The 18,130-nt window shown below is 56.1% G+C and overlaps 1 protein-coding gene across 6 annotated transcripts; it reads right to left on the reverse strand.

Annotated features, from left to right (window-relative positions):
- Positions 1-704: 704 nt before the first annotated feature.
- On the reverse strand, positions 705-15,750 carry DAPK3 (death associated protein kinase 3). 6 transcript variants are annotated; one of them, XM_033400750.2, is made up of 9 exons: positions 15,605-15,750; positions 14,453-14,610; positions 7,576-7,936; positions 7,161-7,317; positions 6,866-6,914; positions 6,202-6,228; positions 4,935-5,087; positions 3,948-3,993; positions 705-3,474 (listed from the first exon to the last, which is right to left on the reverse strand). In XM_033400750.2, exons 2-9 carry the CDS (start codon positions 14,512-14,514, stop codon positions 2,938-2,940), a joined length of 1,392 nt encoding a protein of 463 aa, XP_033256641.1. In that variant the 5' UTR covers positions 14,515-14,610; positions 15,605-15,750; the 3' UTR covers positions 705-2,937. The 6 variants fall into 6 exon arrangements, with proteins under 6 accessions (XP_033256641.1, XP_004277253.1, XP_049563148.1 ...); XM_004277205.4 differs by having other exon boundaries at positions 7,161-7,290; positions 15,605-15,749; XM_049707191.1 differs by having other exon boundaries at positions 15,589-15,728.
- Between the last annotated feature and the right edge of the window lie 2,380 nt (positions 15,751-18,130).

Raw genomic sequence — 18,130 nt, forward strand, 5'->3', positions numbered from 1 at the left:
TTGTAAGTGCTTGCATGGGCCAGATACACTGGGAGGTGCTTTATGACCACAAAGTGTGGTTCCCTGTGCCCTTAACTGACAGATTGAGGATGCCGAGGCTGCACTGAGCAAGATAACCCGGGTCAGGGGGCAGAGGTAATCTCCAAAGCAAAGACACCTGCTCATGTTACCCACTGAAGACTCTGGGGAATTTGCCCTCAGCACAGAGGTGCTTTGGATACTGAAAGGGCAGGTGTGAGTCCAAAGGGAAACGTGGTTTCTACCCAGAAGTCTCCATCAGAAAGGCTGGATGGGTGAGGGCCCCGCCCCTGCCCCTATCGGGACAGACCATCGTATCCACCTCCTACCGCCATCTCCCAGGGCCTGACGTGGGGCCCACAGAACTGGCATGACTGGGGAAATGACGGCTGGATGAATGCTATTCACTGGTCCCCTGAGGCCTTCAGGGAGCCTCCGGCTCACCCCCCTCGGGGTCTGGAGACCCTCTAGCACTACACGGAAGCTCCTCCCTTCCCGTCAGAGGCACCCAGACCACAGCCTACTGATGTTATACAACTATCCATGCTGGGTGCCCCTTTCCTGCCGTGGGCCGACCGCGCTTTGCAACGCACCATCAGGGGATCTGCTGCTCAGAGCCCTGCCTTGAAGGCCTAATAACCAGGTGACAGCTGTGGAGGAATCACAGACCAACTGGAGAAACCTGAGTGGGTCCAACCATTCGACAAACTGAAATTTACTGAGATTTTAAAAGTGGAAGTTGTTGGTCAAAAACAGACAAATGAAAAGGGATGAATTGTACAGTAAGCCTTATCTCAATTTTTCTAAATTTAGTTTTAAAAAACCGGTGCGGGGAGGGATGCATGGAACGAGGCAACAGAAGGTCGAGCAGGCCGCTAGGAAGGAGGAAGAGGGTCAGAAGGGCCCTCTTTGGAACCACGTTCCAGACCCAGAGGCCGAGGCGAGTGGGAGCAAGAGCGGCAAGGACATCTCCTCCGGGAGGGCCCAGCGCGGTGCAGGGCAGCCCACATGTGATCCAGCAGCGTCTCAGGAGGAGCCAAGGGACAGGAAACCCCTCCAAACTCACTCTAGCTGCCTGGACGCCTCCACCTCACGGCAACAACAAGAGGCCCAGTCCACCTGAGCCCCAAGGTTGGAGCAGCCTCCAAGGCCCCCCAGGGCTGTGGGAGCAGGCAGTGACAGAGAGGGGGAGACACAAGAGGGCGGAGAGGCCGTGGCACCAGGTGACTGCCAAGGCTGGCTGCCCCTGCCCGGGCCCAAGCAGAGACGAGCAGGACGCCAGGGAAGCCACGCTTCACTTCCTCTAAGCTGACACACACGCCTCCGAGCAGCACACATACGCTTAGAGGTGTGTGTGTCATGCAGTGGAGCTCACGAGGGGCGTACAGCGGGCCCACCCCCACCCACGCCAAGCCCACATCTAGGTCCCAAGGCCTCCTCGGCCCCGCAGGGTCCTGGGCCTGAGCCCCAGCCAGGGCCACAGGTGGAGTACCTGCCCGCCTGCCCAGCTCCTCCCTGCACTCAGCCTGGGCTGGCCTCTGTCCTGAGGATTCCTCTCGGGCCAAGGGGGGCTGCACAGGGGTCCCTCAATTAACACAACCAGCAGCAGAGAACTCCGAGCTCAGAGTGGCCACCAGCCGGAGACCCACGTTCCACTGAAGCCTGGCTCTCAGGGCACTCTCTCTGGGGCGCAAGAACCCGCTCCAGGGCAGCACCTAGTGGCGCACAGCGGCACTGCCCGCTGAAACCCTCTTAACCCTGCAGTCCAGGCCAGCACTCGCCAAGGCTCCACCTCCAAGGCTCCACCTCCACCGGAGAGGGAGTCCCTGAAAACACCAGGCCAGCAGAGGCAGTCAAATAGGCGGCACGGAGCATGGGGTGGGGCGTTTGTAAGGGGCCCTGGGGCTCTCCAGGGAGGGGACGCTGGGAACACGGGCCTCCAGCAGCTACTCCGTGGGGCCCACCCGAGAGGTGCTGTCCTGAAGGCAGCACTGGGGGAGGGAGTGACACGGGGCAGGGCAGTGGGTGGGACCCCCGCCCCCACCCCCGCCGAAGAGTCAGCGCTGTGCGTTGACAGGGAGCTGGAGAGGAGGGGATGGTTCCACAGCCTGCCGCTGCAGGAGGCTCCAGGCGGCCACAGCTCTTCCCCCCTTCCCGGCCCCCAGCGGGCCTGCCTCAGGGTGAGAGTAGAGACTCAGCTTTGCAGATGTTTCCTTTACTGCATCCAGGCGCTGTGCCCTGCCACACACTGCCCCCAGTACAACCCCCAGACCCACACCTCCTCGAGGGCTGCGTCATCTCCTCAGCTCTGGCCCTGGTGCCCAGCCCCAGGCTGGGGGCCCTGCGAGGGGCTGGGGTATCTGAAGAGCTGGGCTCAGAGACCACCTCCACCACGGACCCTGGAGGAGCAGCCATCCGTCTCCAGAACAGGAGGAGCCGGGGTGTCGAGCAGAGGCCCCTCCAAGTCTGAGCCCCAGGGGCGAGCCCAGGGCACTCAGACACCCCCGTCCCCACACCAAGGCTCCAAGCACTCAGACCACATGGAGGTCCTGCAGCCGCTGACCCAGGCCCTGCACATGGAGGCTGCCACCCCTACACCCTGCCACGTGTGAGGCATCTGTGTCCACCACGGCCAGAGCTGCCTTGGTGGTGTCAACCTCTTGCAGAGTTCCTGTGGTGATGCTGTCCCAGAAGCCCCCAGAGTCGAGATGCAGGAGGGAGGGGCTGAGCTGGGGCCTGTGGGGGGAAGACTCGGGTTGCACAGAGAAGGCCCACATCAGACACATCCTCCTGGTGCAGAGCCGGGCCAAAGCCCTCCCCTCAGCCGTGGACTCCTGGGCCATGTGGAGCGCATCCAGGGCCACACCAGGGTGACGGGGGGCTCCCCCCGGGGTGCAGGACACTGCGCCCCGAGCGGCCCTAGCGGAGGCTGCACTCCCCCCCCTGCAGCTTCTCCTGCTCCATGGCGCGCACCAAATCCTGCACAAATAGCATCTCGGAGGCCACCTGCTTGGCCAGCGCCTCGTAGCGGTTCTCGAGGCGGCTGAAGCGGCGCCTGAGCCCGCTGGCCCCCAGCAGGGCGCCCTTGGCCTCCTCCTGGGCCTGCCGCTGGAGCGCCTCCGTCTTGTGCAGCTCCTGGCGCAGCCGCCGCAGGTCCTGGCCGATGCTCTCGTTCTCCTCGCGGTACCAGGCCTCCTTCTCCTCGTAGATTGCCGTCAGCGCCTCGATGTCCTCGTGGAACAGGCGCCGGCTGTGCTCGAGCCCACGCAGGCCCTCCTCGGCCACTGCCACCTCCTCCAGCACCTTGGAGAAGCGCTCGAAGTTGACGTAGGTGTTGTTGGGGGGCATGCTCGAGTGCGACTTGATGGTGTACTCCTTGAGGCGGGCCGTCTTCAGGCGCCGCCGCTCCGGCTTGCGGCCACTGTCCTCCCGCCGCACGTTCCGCCGCCGGATCGCCTGCAGCGGGAGGGGAGGGTGCCTTGGACTGGGGGGCCGGCAGGGGGAGACCCCCCCGGCCCACGCCCGGCCCTCCGCTCGCTTTTCGTCGGCACTCAGCCCTGCCCATTCACGTACACATGCTCCTGGTGCTTCCACGCTCTGACAGCCGAGCCGAGAATGGATGGCAGACTACCTGGCCGTGCCACAGACCACAGAGCCAAAAGCATTTACTCTCTGGCTCTTTACAGAGGTTGCCAACCCTAACCCGGGCCTGGAGGTGACCCCTTTCTGGGAAGTTCTGGGGAGGGAGCTCTGCTACGTGCAGAGGGGCCGTGGACTCCAGCCGGCGCCTCCGTGAGATGGCTCCAACACCACGTCCATGCACACCCCGCACCCCACACCGTCCGGGTCCGCTCCCCTGGGGACCCTCCCCCATGCCAGGGGCTGCTCACACCTGCCATGCCTACGTGGGGGCAGCCCCACTGCCTCACCTTGATCCAGGAATGCTCCAGGCTCTGGGCAATGGTCATTCTCCTCCTGGAAGAGCCCCCAACCTTAGTTAGTTGCACGTGGGCCACTTTACCATCCTCCCCAACGCAGACAGCAGGAAGGGGTGAGCCATACTCTCCCTGCTGCAGCTCTGGCTCTCAGCCCCACCTGTGGCTGACTCAGGCACCCACCCCTGGGGACCCTCCCAAGTCCCTAAAGTCACCCTCCAGCCCAGCAGCAAGTCCCTGAAATGACCGTGAAAATACAGGCACCATGAAGAGCTTCCACTCTGCTTGGCCAACCACAAGGAGCCCATCAAGGGGACTGGGGGTGCGGACTCCAGGGTCTCCATGTTTTCTGAGGGGTTTCATTCACAGTGTTGACACCTAACACTGGGGTCTCACAACTCAGGCACGTATAGGAGGAGGCTGGGGAGGACTGTGGCCCACGGGAGCACCTCTGTGTGAATGAAGGCTCCGTGCTGCCAGCACAATTAGATTTTTTTTCTAGGAAAAAAAACAAATAGTAATCTGGAATCTTATAAAAAACTTCCTATCTCAAACGCGTTGGCCACAGATTCAAAGCTTAAGGACAGCTTCTTAAGAGGGCCGACCGGGCTTCCCTGGTGGTGCAGTGGTTGGGAGTCCGCCTGCCGATGCAGGGGACAAGGGTTCGTGCCCCGGTCCGGGAAGATCCCACGTGCCGTGGAGCGGCTGGGCCCGTGAGCCGTGGCCGCTGGGCCTGCACGTCCAGAGCCTGTGCTCTGCAACTGGAGAGGCCACAACAGAGAGAGGCCCACGTACCCGCAAAAAAAAAAAAAAAAGGGCCGACCTAACTCCTCTGTGCTATCTCCAGCCCAAAGCAGAAGCCGCGCCCAATTCCCAATAACAGGAAGGTGGCGGCTCGGACGGATGTGTTACTTGTCCTCGGCCAGAGCGCCCATCCTGGGGGCCTTGCCAGGCCCTCCCTGCCCAGCCCAGCGCTCCTACTTGGGGTCTTTGACGAGCAGCCGGCGGATGAAGTCCTTGGCCAGCTCGCTGGTGTTGCTGAAGTACTCCTCGTCAAAGTCGTAGTTCACGGCCGAGATGTTGGTCAGGGTCTCCTGCTTGGTCTCTCCCAGGAATGGTGACGCGCCACTCAAACTGGAAGGCGGACACCGGGCTCAGTGGGGCCGGACATCCCTGCAGTCACCCCACAACAAGGCCACTGCCCAGGCCACCACCCGACTCCGCCATGCCCATAAAGGGGGCAGACGTGGAGGAAGGGCGATGCCGGGCCCCGGGCCACCAACCACAACTGTGCCCAGCCTCCAACCAGAGGCAGTGAAAATCCACTGCCCAGCCAGTGAGGGGTGCTGAAACGAGTGGGCAAAATCTCTGCAGAATCTCAAGGCAGCTACGTAGACGCACAGCCTCGAAGCACTTCCCTGAAGCGTGTAGCAGTTAGAGGGAAAACGGCTAACTTTGGGGGGAGGTGGCGGGGAGTCCTGGCCGACACTGCAGACGTCATGTGTCTTCCAGACATGCTGCACTGAGGCCACAGCACCACACTGTGAGGTTATGGGTACGTGATGCTGTGACTTAGGGTGACAAATGTATATGTGGTCTTCACTCCAATCCTCAGTACACAGATCCAAAAACCCTTGTCATTTCCTAAAACCCAAGGTGGCAGCATCTTCTGTTATAATATTTGGTCTTTGTTCCCTTTCCTAAAACAGCTCGGGGTTTGAGATGAAAGGAGTGTTTTTGTTGTTCACAACAAGCCCCCTCCAACCACACCTGAGTTGATGCCACTGAGGTGACTTTGGAACGGCCCTAAGGAGGGGGCCGGTGGCCAGGGAACCAGCAAGTGGGGTTACAGTGATGGAACTTTCATCCTCACCCCTGACCTCCAGGAAGGGGAGGGGCTGGAGGCTGAGTTACTCTCCAACAGGCCCGTGATTGAGTCCACCATGCCTAGGAGCTGCCAGCCGGAGGATGACGGGGACATGCCGTCCCGGCCCAGGGCCTTGCACGGTTGTTTCACACGATGAGGCCCTGCCTTCTGAACTCTCCTGAACACACCTCTCTCTCCTGCACAAATTCATTCATTCACTCATGCATTCGTCCATCCATCCAGAGTTCCCAAGTGCCGCGACACGTCAGAGAACTGAGGGTGCTGCCTTCCACTTGCTGTCCCCACACAGAAGCCTCCCTACCCTCCTCTTGACCCAGCAGGGCCCCGGGAGGGGGCAGGAAGTGCCGAGCAGGTACTCACAGGATGTAGGTGATGACACCAATGCTCCTGGAAGAGAACACACAGAAGAGATGGGGGTCAGCTCAGCCAGGGGCACAGCACCCCAACCCCAGAGCCCCAAGGGGGCTGGGGGACCCAGAGCCCGGTCGGCAGCAGGCCCATCAGCCCCAGGGACCCTCTCCCTCCAGGGGCTGCACAGCCCCCAGCAAGGCCCTCGCTCTGCTCAGAGGGTCTCAGGACTGGACACGGAAGCGCCTTTGACCACACCTGCCTGTTCAGGCTCAAACTGGCCGGGGTCGGGGCGGTGTGGACAGAGCCCAAAGGCACCACAGACGTGGGGCCCTCGACGGGGCTGCTGTGGCCGAGGGTAGGGCTGGCAAACTCCTTCTCTAAAGGGCGAGACGCTGAGCGGGGCTTTGGGGGCCACAGATGGTCTCTGCCACACGTTTGTGTGTTTTTAACACCCTCCAGAAACGTGAGAACCATTCCGAGCTCATGGGCCTGGGTCGTCGGCCAACCCTGTTCTAAGGCAGCAGTCTGTCCTGCCCCTGCCCCACAGCTCCAAGACCAGGAGAACAGGCTACACCCCGGCCTGCGGCTGTGACCGGCAGCTCCTGGGGACAGATGGGGGATGCCCTGAGGAGAAGCAACGAGGGCAGCCCTGGGCCCGCCGCCCCCCACTCACCACATGTCCGCCTCCAGACCCAGGGGCTCGTAGTTGACAATCTCGGGAGCTGCAGAGACAGGGAGACAGGGTCAGGTGCCGGGTATGGCTAAGGGGGAACCAGCGGACAGTGCCCACTCAGGCAAGGCTGGCCCTCGGCAGGGAAAGCCGGGACGGTGACAGCACCAACGCCAGGCCTTAAGTTCCCCGTGTCCAGCGCCAGGGCCAGGAAGGGAAACCTGAGGCCAGTGGGCGTGCCTCACCCCATGCCAGCTGGAAATCCTCCAGTGCCCCCAAGGCCCACACCGGGCCTTACCCACGAACTCCGGGGTGCCAAAGATGTTCTTGAACTCGTTCCCTGCTTCGATTTTGTGAGCGATGCCAAAGTCGATGAGCTTGATCCGCGGGTTGGGCACATTTTTGTCCAGGAGCATGATGTTCTCTGGCTGGAGGCAGGGCGGGAAGGCAGGGTGCTGGGCGGGAGGCAGTGCTGCTGCTGGCCCGCCACCTCAGGGAACAGCACCAGGTTGTCCCTGAGCACCTCCCAATCCCAGCATGCGGGGTTTGTGCAGGCTGACCCCGCACAGGTCCAGGCCTGAGCCAGTCCATCTCCCCAGTGCCCCGGGCAAGGACATCCTGTGCCGAGGGGAGGTGGACCCTCTCGGCCCCCATCCTCACCCTCCCTGGTCAGGCTGGTCCCCAGCTTTGTCCTGAGGGCCCAGCGAGGCTACCTTGAGGTCGAAGTGGGCGATACGCTTGGAGTGCAGGTAATGGACGCCGTCCAGGATCTGCTTGAGGAACTGGGTGGCCTCGTCCTCTGTCAGCGACTCCTTCTCCGCCAGGAAATCGAAGAGCTCCCCGCCCGAGACCAGCTCCAGGATGAGCACCACGTCGGTCTTGTTCTCAAAGATGTCGTGCAGCGTGATGATGTTGGGGTGCCGGATCTCCCGCAGGATGTTCACCTCCCGCTCGATCTCCTCCCGGCTGACCCCCCGGCGGCTGGACGACAAGCGGCGCTTCTTGATGAACTTGGCCGCGTACTCCTTCCCGGTGCCCTTCTGCCGGCATTTCCGCACAATCGCAAACTGGCCGCTGCAGGGACAGAGGGGGAGGGGAGAGTGGGGAGTGGGCGCCGAGAGGGACACAGGACTCTTGGGACCAGGCCGCGCTCGGATGACGCAACCTCCTGGGACAGTTCGTCCCAGCTCCTGGCGCCATGCTGAGGTGCACCCCACCAGCTGGAGAATGCACCCCACCCAGCAGGGGTGCTCCCACGCGAGTGCAAATTGGTGCATAATACAGTGGCTACCTGGCGTTTCTGCAGCAGTGAAAGAACAGAAACAGCTCCACGTTTATCAAAAGGGAGCTGGACTCCCATCATGGTAAGTCAGGCAGAATTTTCGCAGTCTTGGAAAAGAACGACTCTCCACGTGCTGACCAGAAAGACACCCATGGACTTCCTGGGTAGTGCAGTGGTTAAGAATCCACCTGCCAATGCAGGGGGCATGGGTTCAAGCCCTGGTCTGGGAAGATCCCAAATGCCGCACAGCAACTACGCCCGTGCGCCACAACTACTAAGCCTGCGCTCTAGAGCCCGCGAGCCACAACTACTGAGCCCGTGTGCCACAACTACTGAAGTCCGCGTGCCTAGAGCCCGTGCTCTGCAACAAGAAGAGCCATGGCAATGTGAAGGCTGTGCACCGCAACGAAGAGTAGCCCCTGCTCACTGCAACTAGAGAAAGCCCATGCGCAGCAACAAAGACCCAACGCAGCCAAAGATAAATAGTTAAAATAATAAAATAATTTTAAAAAAAGAAAAGACAGATACCCGTGAAGACCGGCTCAGTGAAGACAACTGCAGGATAACACAAAGAACAAGATTTTTCTGGGTAAAAAAGGTACATGCTGTACCCACCTATACAGGTATGTTTATGTGTGTAGATGCCGGAAAAGAGGTCTGAAGGACACACACCAAGCTGTGAGCAAGAGACATCTCTGAGGAGCGCGACTGAGGGCAGTGAAAAGGGGTTTTTACTTTTTATTTGATATGACTCTATAAGATTCAACTTCTCACAGCGTTATTTCATCATTGTTTAAAATCTAAGAAAAGATAAAAAACCACTGAGTTCAAAAGAGCTTCTTATTCAGGGACTTCCCTGGAGTGCAAGTGTTTAAGACTCCATGCTCCCAGTGCAGGGGGCACGGGGCCAATCCCTAGTCGGGGAACTAAGATCCCGCATGCCATGTGGCTCTGCCAAAAAATAAATAAATAAAAGGATGTCTATCACTTTAAAAAAAAAGAGCTTCTTATTCAATAGGCAGAGTGAAAGAAGTACACACATTTTCACAACAAGAGAGAAGAGTGAGGATGTGGAGAAACCAGAACCCAGGTGCATGGCTGGTAGGAGTGTGAGACGGGGCAGCCGCAGTGGAAAACAGTCTGGCGGTTCCTCAAAAGGTGAAACATGGAGTTACCATCGGACCCAGGAACATCGCTCCACAGAAACTTGCACACAAATGTGCACAGCACCATTATTCACAGTAGCCATAAGATGGAAATAACCCAAATGTCCCTCAACGGATGATGGATACACAAAATGTGGTCCCTCCACACACGGGCACATCACTCAGCCATGAAGAGGAGAGAGGCACTGACACTCGCTGCAACGTGGATGGACCCTGAGAACACAATGCTCAGTGAGAGAAACCAGACACAGAAGGACACACAGGGTGTGATTCCATTGGTGGGAAACGTCCAGAACAGGCAAATCCACAGACACAGGGGGTGGATTCCTGGTTGTTGGGCTGGGGGAGGGAATGGGGGTGTGCCTGCTCATGGGGATGAGGTTTCCTTTTGGAGTGATGGAAACGTTCTGAAAGTATTTAATGGTGATGGTTGTAAGACCCTGTGAATGTACGAAAGATCATTAAATTGTACACTTTAAATGAGTAAATTGTATGGTGTGTGACTTGTATCTCAAGACCCCTGGTATCTGAAGAGAAAGAGAAACTCTCTTTATTGCACTCCAGGGAGCTGTCCAACGTCCGTATTCTTTCGTTATCTAGGAACTTACGTTAACTTGCTTTCACTCAAGAATTGAGTGAAAAAGGCCAGAGGGTAAATATTTTAAGCTTTACGGGCTATGTGGTCTCTGTCACAATTCTTGTGTGTTTTTATAACCCTTTAAACAAGGAAAAAACCATCCTACGTTTGTGGGCGGGCCATACTGAACTAGGTGAGGGCCGGATGTGGCCCAAAGGCCATGGGTCATGCACCCCAGCCTCCAGAGGATACATGAACACACACGTGAGCAGAGAAACTAATTCTAAGACAGAAGGCACACATTCCAGACAAGAAACATCAACCAGGCGCCACTGGGGGTCAAGGGAAAGGAGACTAGGTGACTACGTGACATCTTGTGGAAATGGGGGACGAGCACGCAGAGGAAGGAATTGTGCAGACGGGCCTTGGGACAGGAGGGGTCTCTTAAGTTGGTGACAGCACAGGGAGGACAGGCCAGACAGAACAAGAAACGAGTGAGTGGCGCCTCTGCCAAGCCAGCAGGGCCCTCAGAAAAGCCAAGGGACCCAACTGGGTGTGTCCCAGTAAGTGGACCTCACTGGGATGCCCAGGACCACCTGCAGCCAGCAAACACCTGAAGCGCTGCCCTCGTGAGCATCAAGACACAAAGGCGCCCACGGCAGACCACTGCAGACATGCTCCGAGCACACTCAGGCAGGTGAGGATCAAGGTGGGGAGTGCAAATTATTACCAACCAAGGTAGGCTAAGTAAGGGTCCACATCCGAATCCCCAGAACCTGTGGACACGTCATCTCATGGGGCAGAGGGCCTTTACAGACAGAATTAAGTTAAGGCCCCTGAGATGGGGATGACCTTGGATTCCCTGGGGGGCCCAGTGTCATCACAGGGTCCTTGTAAGAGGGAGGCGGGAGGATCAGAGGCAGAGCGAGATGGGAGATGCTGCGCTGCTGGCTGTGAGGATGCAGGAGAGGCTGCGAGCCAGGGATGCGGCGCCTCTAGAAGCTGGAAAAGGCAGGAACCAATGCTGCCCTGGAGCCTCCGGAAGGACCAGCCCTGCAGGTCCATTTTAGACTCCTGACTCCCAGACCTTTATGATAATAAATGGGTGTTCTTCTAAGCCACTAAGTTCTGGTAATTTGTTACAGCAGCAACAAGACACTCAAACACTAGTATAAAAGCCAAGAGCACAGGTCAGACGAGAAGTGTCAAGTGTCCCTGATCAAGCCTCGCCCCCCGCTCAGAAATCCACGCTATGCTCTTGCCCCCACCTCCACATCTTAGCTAACATTCCCCACACCTGAAAGGCCTTTCCCCCTCCCCTCTGCCGACATCAACCAAGCAAGTTCTTCCAGGTCCACCTTCCATCCCACGATGACGCCTGACGGTAATAACTTCGAGGGCTGAGTGTTCACCACGTGCCAGGAACGCTGCTAAGCACTGGACGTGTGGCCTAATTCTCAAATACAAGGATTTTTCTCCCCTCTAGCTTTATTCCAAGCTGAACTAATAAAAAAACTAACAAAGAAAGAGTTCATGGGAAGAGGGACAAAGACACTGTTAGGTGCTGAATTGTGTCCCCCAAAATCCTAACCCCCAGAACCTCAAAATGTGAGGTAATTAAGTACAAATGAGATCACTGGCGTGGGTCCTAATCCAGTATGACTGGTGTCCTTATAAGGAGATTATAATAAGGACAGGAGATTAGGATACAGACATGCACAGAGGAAGAAAATGTGAGGACATGGGGAGAAGGCAGCCGTCTACACACCAAGGAGAGAGGCCTCAGAGGGAACCAAGCCTGCTGACACCTCGACCTTGGACGTCCAGCCTTCAGCACCGTGAGAGAATCAACCTCCACTGTTCAGGCCCTCCAGTCTGAGGCACTTTGCTACAGCAGCCCGAGCTGACGAATACAGACACACACAGCTCTCCATGACGTGGAAGCCAGGCTGGAGGTCTACAATGACCAACAACAGATTCATTTATTTCCCAAGACTGTCCAGGTGACTTGAATTAGGAGGAAAGAACCCTCCATACACATCTGCACAGGCGCACAAAGAAACTCACTCCCAGTTCATTCAGCCCGTGACTCTTGGGACAAGGAAACATGACCGTGCTTTGCTCGAGACAGGCAGAAGAAGCTGGACGCCCACCTCTGGTTCCAGCACTGGCTCCAGCACGCCTGGGCTTTGCAGCCGGCAGGGCGTGGCCTCAAGGTCTGAATCCTGCCTGGCCACTTTTAGTCTGTACAGCCTTGGGCAAGACGCTTCCCTGCTCTCAGCCTCAGTTTCTTTATCTATAAAATGAGGATAATAACAGTACCTGCCTGGCAGGGCCTTTCACAGATGAATGGAAATGTAACAAAAAAACAGCGCAGGACTCAGATGTCCAAACATCTGTAATTTATACAAATTGCAGCACAGTATGCACAGTGTTCTGTGGCATTAATCCTTCACCTCATGTGTCTCCAAGAATGTTCCGGATCATTACATAGGGCAGCGCTGTCCAAGATGGCAGCTACTGGCCACATGGAAGCTGTCCAGCCCATTCGAATTGACATGTGCTGTGAGTGTACAAGACACACCAGATTTCAAAGGTGCACATCAATAAAAGGCAGTAAACTATTTCATTAGTAATTTCTATAATGATCACAAGCAAAATGATAACAGTTTGACATATTGGGTTAAATAAAATACATTATTAAAATCATTAAAATTAGGACTTCCCTGGCGGTCCAGTGGCTAAGACTCCACGCTCCCAATGTAGGGGGCCTGGGTTCGATCTCCAGTCAGGCAACTAGATCCCTCATGCACGCCACAACTAAGAAGTCCGCAAGCCACAACTGAAGACCCCGCATGCCGCAACAAAGATCCCACGTGCTGCAACCAAGACCCAGTGCAGCCAAATAAATACATTTTTAAAATTTAATTTAAAAAAGGTTAATTATTTTAAAAATTATTAAAATTGACACAGCTACTAGAAAATTTCAATAAACTCCCTACAAGGCTTGCATTATACAAGTTGCTGGGCTCTTTTTTTTATTTAACATTTTCATTGGAGTATAATTGCTTTACAATGGTGTGTTAGTTTCTACTGTATAATAAAGTGAATCAGCTATACATATACATATATCCCCATATCCCCTCCCTCTTGCATCTCCCTCCCACCCTCCCTATCCCACCGTTCTAGGTGGTCACAAAGCACCGAGCTGATCTCCCTGTGCTATGCGGCTGCTTCCCACTAGCTAGCTATTTTACATTCAGTAGTATATATAAGGCCATGCTACTCTCTCACTTCGTCCCAGCTTCCCCTTCCCCTCCCCGTGTCCCCAAGTCCATTCTCTATGTCTGCGTCTTTATTCCTGTCCTGCCCCTAGGTTCTTCAGAACCATTTTTTTTTTTTTTTTTAGATTCCATATATCTGTGTTAGCATACAGCATTTGTTTTTCTCTTTCTGACTTACTTCACTCTGTGACAGACTCTAGGTCCATCCACCTCACTACAGATAACTCAATTTTGTTTCTTTTCAGGCTCTTTTTAATGGCTGCGTAATATTCCATCGATGAGGCTATGGTGCTGTGACAGGCACTGAAGAGGCTTCCTGTCTTTTGCTCACAGAAAGTCCTTATAGCAACTCTCCCTGTCCCTAGATCCTTAGGTCCATGTACGTACTACTTCCACGGAATTAACTCCTAGCAGCAGAATCAGTGGGTTAAAGGGAACATACATGGTATTTTTGCTGACTTTTGCCAAACTACTCTCAGCAGCAGGTCCTAATACATTTTCAACAACAGAGTCTGAGACTTTTTTGGGGGTGGGGAGACGGCCTGCATTCTCTACCACTCTATCGGAGGAAATTCCTAAAGGAGGGACTTCAGAATCCTAAATGAGCCCCATACACTCTCTCAGCAAAGGCCTGATGAACAGCTCGGTTATGGCTCAGTTATTTACATTCCATTCTGGTGACATCATGGGGCTGGCCAGCAACAAACTCACCAAATAAGGTCTGAAGCTCTGTGGGGTGGGGGGGAGGATGGTGCCTGGCAGGTCTGAGGGGAGTGGGGGGAGGGGGCACTCCCAGGGGACGCTCCAAGGCCCAGCCCAGCAGGAAATCAGCTGCTGGCTGGATCGGGAAACCTCCGCTCTTTCCCACAAGAATGCCAACCATTGGCAAGGGTGTAGGCCCAGACGGGAGGCCTTCCCTGGAAACGTACGAGAGCCGGGGAGACTCAACTGCCCTCCCACAAGAGAGGATTAAAGAGAGGGACAGACCCTCACCAACAAAACCTGCCAACATCTACTGCTCTCACGCCAATTCCAAGCACCGTATTAGGTGCCATTTGTGCTCAGTTATGTTTCTCCCCAAAGGAAATGCACAGAGGATGTCAGAGCAAGAATTCCAGGCCCAGACTGACTGACTCCAAAGCCCAAACTCGTTCCACAGCACATGATATCGACTCATCCCTTCTTGGAGAGTGGGATAAAGGACAGGAGAGGAGATACACCCAGAAAACCCCACAGCGGGTCTCTCCCCTGGTCGGAGCCCCATCAGAGGGGAGAACTCACCTGCCCAGCTCCTCCCCCATCTCATAGTGGTCTTCCACATCTTCCTGCCTGAATGTGGACATAGCGGCCGGTCTGCCTTCCAGCACCTTCCACTCCAGTGCAAACCCAGTCACAGTGGCCCGGGGGACAGGACCTCAGGGAGTCCTCTAGCCGTGACCCTGGAGGAGGAGACAGGGAAATAAGAAAGGAGTGAGATGCCAGCCATTACTTCTAGGTCAATGGAGTGACCTGCTCCCCCAAAAGAGGTTTCACATCACACCATGCTGAAATTCCACGGTCATTGTAGAAAGCACTTGCAATTGGTGGGCGGGTCAATTCCATGTGTCGGCTCATTTAGATACCACACCGCCCCGAGGTCAGTGTTAGCCCAGCTGTGCCACCTCCACCCCCATAGCTCCCAGCCACAGATCTCTGCTGCCGCACACAGCACCGCAGTCTTCTTCTGCCTCTCCCTCCTAGGCTTCTCCCAACCTGCTTGTCCAGAGCCCCACACACTCCTGCAAGTTCCCCACACTCTTCACACCCCCAAACGCTGGGGCTCCCTGATTCCCTGCCAGACCTCCAACACGCTTCCATCTCCCTACCCATCAGCGGCCTCAACCCCTCTTTCCCTTACCCACTAACCCCTCCTCCTCGGCTGGTCTCTTAAGACCCTCTGCAGCGCTGTGGGTAATCTCTTGCTCCCCCCAATCCTGAATTCCCCAGGAACTGGACAATAGTTTCCAAGCTCCTCCAAAGGCCCCGAGCCGCTCTTGCTTCCCCTGACCTCCACCGTTCTAGCAAAGCTAATTTCTTCCTCCCCCCGTCCCCGAAGGCACCCCTCCAGGTTTCAAAGGCCCCACCCCGGTCTCCACACTCCCAACGGGCCTCCTCAAAGGGCCACAGCTGAGAGTCTCCTCCATCGTCCTTCTCCCCCGACCTTCTCCCAAGCTCCAAGGCAGACCCCGACGGCTTCCTTCAGAGACGCCTCAAAGATCTCCCCAGCCCCTGACGTCCCTGCTCCAGCGTCCCAGAGACCGCCACGCCCCTCACAGGCCCCGGCCCAGCTTCTTCTCCCGCCCAGTAATCCCACGGGTCCCCAAACGTACCCCCCCGCTAAGATCCCCAAGGGCCCCCCCAACCCGCCAGCCTCGAACCGAGCGCGCTCCGCACCCTCCTCGGCCCCGCGCCGCGAACCGGCCCCTCAGCCGCGCTGCCCACCGCCGCGTCCTCAGGCCCCGCAGCCTTGGCTGCCTCGACGCGCCGACCCGTGCGACGTCACCGCGCCCTCCAGGGCCCGCCCCCAAGAGGTGGAGCCCACCACCCATTGGTCAGTGCGACCGCCGCTCGTGAAGCCCGCCCACCGCCGCCTTCCAGGCCCAGGCCCTCGCGCGTCCCGCCCTCCTCACCAAAATGCTGCCTCGCCTTTGGCACAGGCTAGGCTTCCCGCAGGTGATTGGCTGTAATGAACGCCTGTCAAACTTACGGAAGTCGGCTTTCCGACTTCCGGCCCCTGGACCGCCCCGCCCGTTCTCCTCTGACCGGGGTCCTGAAGCTGGGAGGCGGGATGCTGAAATCCTGCATCCCTATTCCTGCCTACCTTGGGCATGAGATAATGCGAATCCAAGGCCCAGCTCCGGCATGACAGCCGTGAGGTGAACCCTTGGCCTGCTTTAGTCCCTGAGTGGCAGTTTACTTCTCTGTAAAATGCTAACCATATTCCAAATACTTAAAGATGCAAATTAGGAGATTGGTCTGGTATTGCCATTAATGCTTGAGATTTTTTTTTTTTAATTTTTATTTATGTATTTATTTTTGGCTGTGTTGGGTCTTCGTTGCTAAGTGCGGACTTTCTCTAGTGGTGGCGAGCAGGGGCTACTCTTCGTTGCGGTGCGCGGGCTTCTCATTGCGGTGGCTTCTCTTGTTGCGGAGCACAGGCTCTAAGCGCGCGGGCTTCAGTAGTTGTGGCACGCAGGCTCAGTAGTTGTGGCGCAAGAGCTTAGTTGCTCCGCGGCATGTGGGATCTTCCCAGACCAGGGCTCGAACCCGTGTCCTCTGCATTGGCAGGCGGATTCTTTTTTGTTTTGTTTTGTCTTTTTGCGGTACGCAGGCCTCTCACTGTCGTGGCCTCTCCCGTTGCGGAGCACAGGCTCCGGACGCGCAGGCTCAGCGGCCATGGCTCACAGGCCCAGCCGCTCCGCGGCATGTGGGATCTTCCCAGACTGGGGCACGAACCCGTGTCCCCTGCATCAGCAGGCGGACTCTCAACCACTGCACCACCAGGGAAGCCCTGGCAGGTGGATTTTTAACCACTGAGCCAACCAGGGAAGCCCCTTGAGGATTGTTTTGTGACTCCTTTTAAGCTCAAGATACATGGTAACAGCTAGCATTGATTGAGCCTTACTGCGTACCAATCAACAACCCGAGGAGGTAAAATACATTAATATTTTACCCATTCTATAGTTAGGGAAACAAGACCCCAGAGAGGTTAGGTAACCCACCCGGAGTCACACAGCTGGCAAAGGCGTAACTGAGATTCATTCCCAGAGAGGCCCGAACCCAAAGCCCACGCTGAACTAGCTCAGATACCATCTGACACGGACCTGTGTCTTTTGGTCCTTGCTGGCCACCCTAACCTCGTGCAACACCCCCCCCCCCGCCCTTTTTCACTCCAACACCATTTGCCTTCTCGCCTCAAGCATCTCATTGAGATGGCACCAGCTCTTTCTTCCTCCTACCTGGGAACCGCCTTCCTCCACTCTTAACTCCTAAGCACACTTCAGTGCACAGCTAAAGCAGCACTTTCTCCCATATCCAGTTTCCCCTATTACATCTTGTATTTGTCACCATTAATGAACCAAGAGTGATACGTTATTAACCAACCAGTCTGTACTTTATTCAGAGTTCCTTGTTTTTCCCTAATGCCTTCTCCTGTTCGAGGATCCCGCGTCACATTTAGTGGTCTCCTTAGGTTCCTCTGGGCTTTGAGCTTCTCACACTTCCCAGTTTTTGATGACTTAGACAGTTTTGAGGATTGGTCTACTCCCTCAATTGGGATTTATCTTTCTTGTGGTTAGAGGGGTGACGGGTTTTAGGAAGACCATACAGTGCCATTTTCATCACTCCTTATCAAGGGTCCATAGTATCATCCTGACTTATCACTGATGTTGACCTTAGTCATCTGGCTCTAGGCAACGTTCACCAGGTTTCTACAGCTCTTTTCCTCCCCTTTCCATACCTTAACAAGACACATATTAGTGGAGGTATAGGTCTGGGCAGCCTGGGATCACAATGGCCACCCTCCTGGCCTGGAACCCCACACCAGCACCTCATTGTCCCCATCCGCCTTCCTGAGGACAGGCATGTAGAGTGATAATCCATGCATAACGTTACAAATCTTTAGGGTAAAGTTTGAATGGACAAATCCAGAGAATCCTACAAAGGAATCCTTGCTGTTTGTTCAAAGAGCTGCTCCTAGCATGGAAGTTAGACTGAGGTTCCTCCCACAACCCAGGCACAAGTCAGCCCCCAGGGTGCTAGTCAGCACTGCAGTAACCACAGGGAAGTTTTGATGGGACAAAGCTGAGCACATGGGCACTTTTCCCAGCCTGCACTGACTGCTAAGACAGCACCAGCGTCATCAGACTATGGAAATATGTTTACAGCTAAAAGTAACGGTCCTGGGCTTGCACTACCCCC

Source organism: Orcinus orca, chromosome 3 (genome assembly GCF_937001465.1).
Source record: "Orcinus orca chromosome 3, mOrcOrc1.1, whole genome shotgun sequence".
Classification (NCBI taxonomy): Eukaryota; Metazoa; Chordata; class Mammalia; order Artiodactyla; family Delphinidae; genus Orcinus; species Orcinus orca.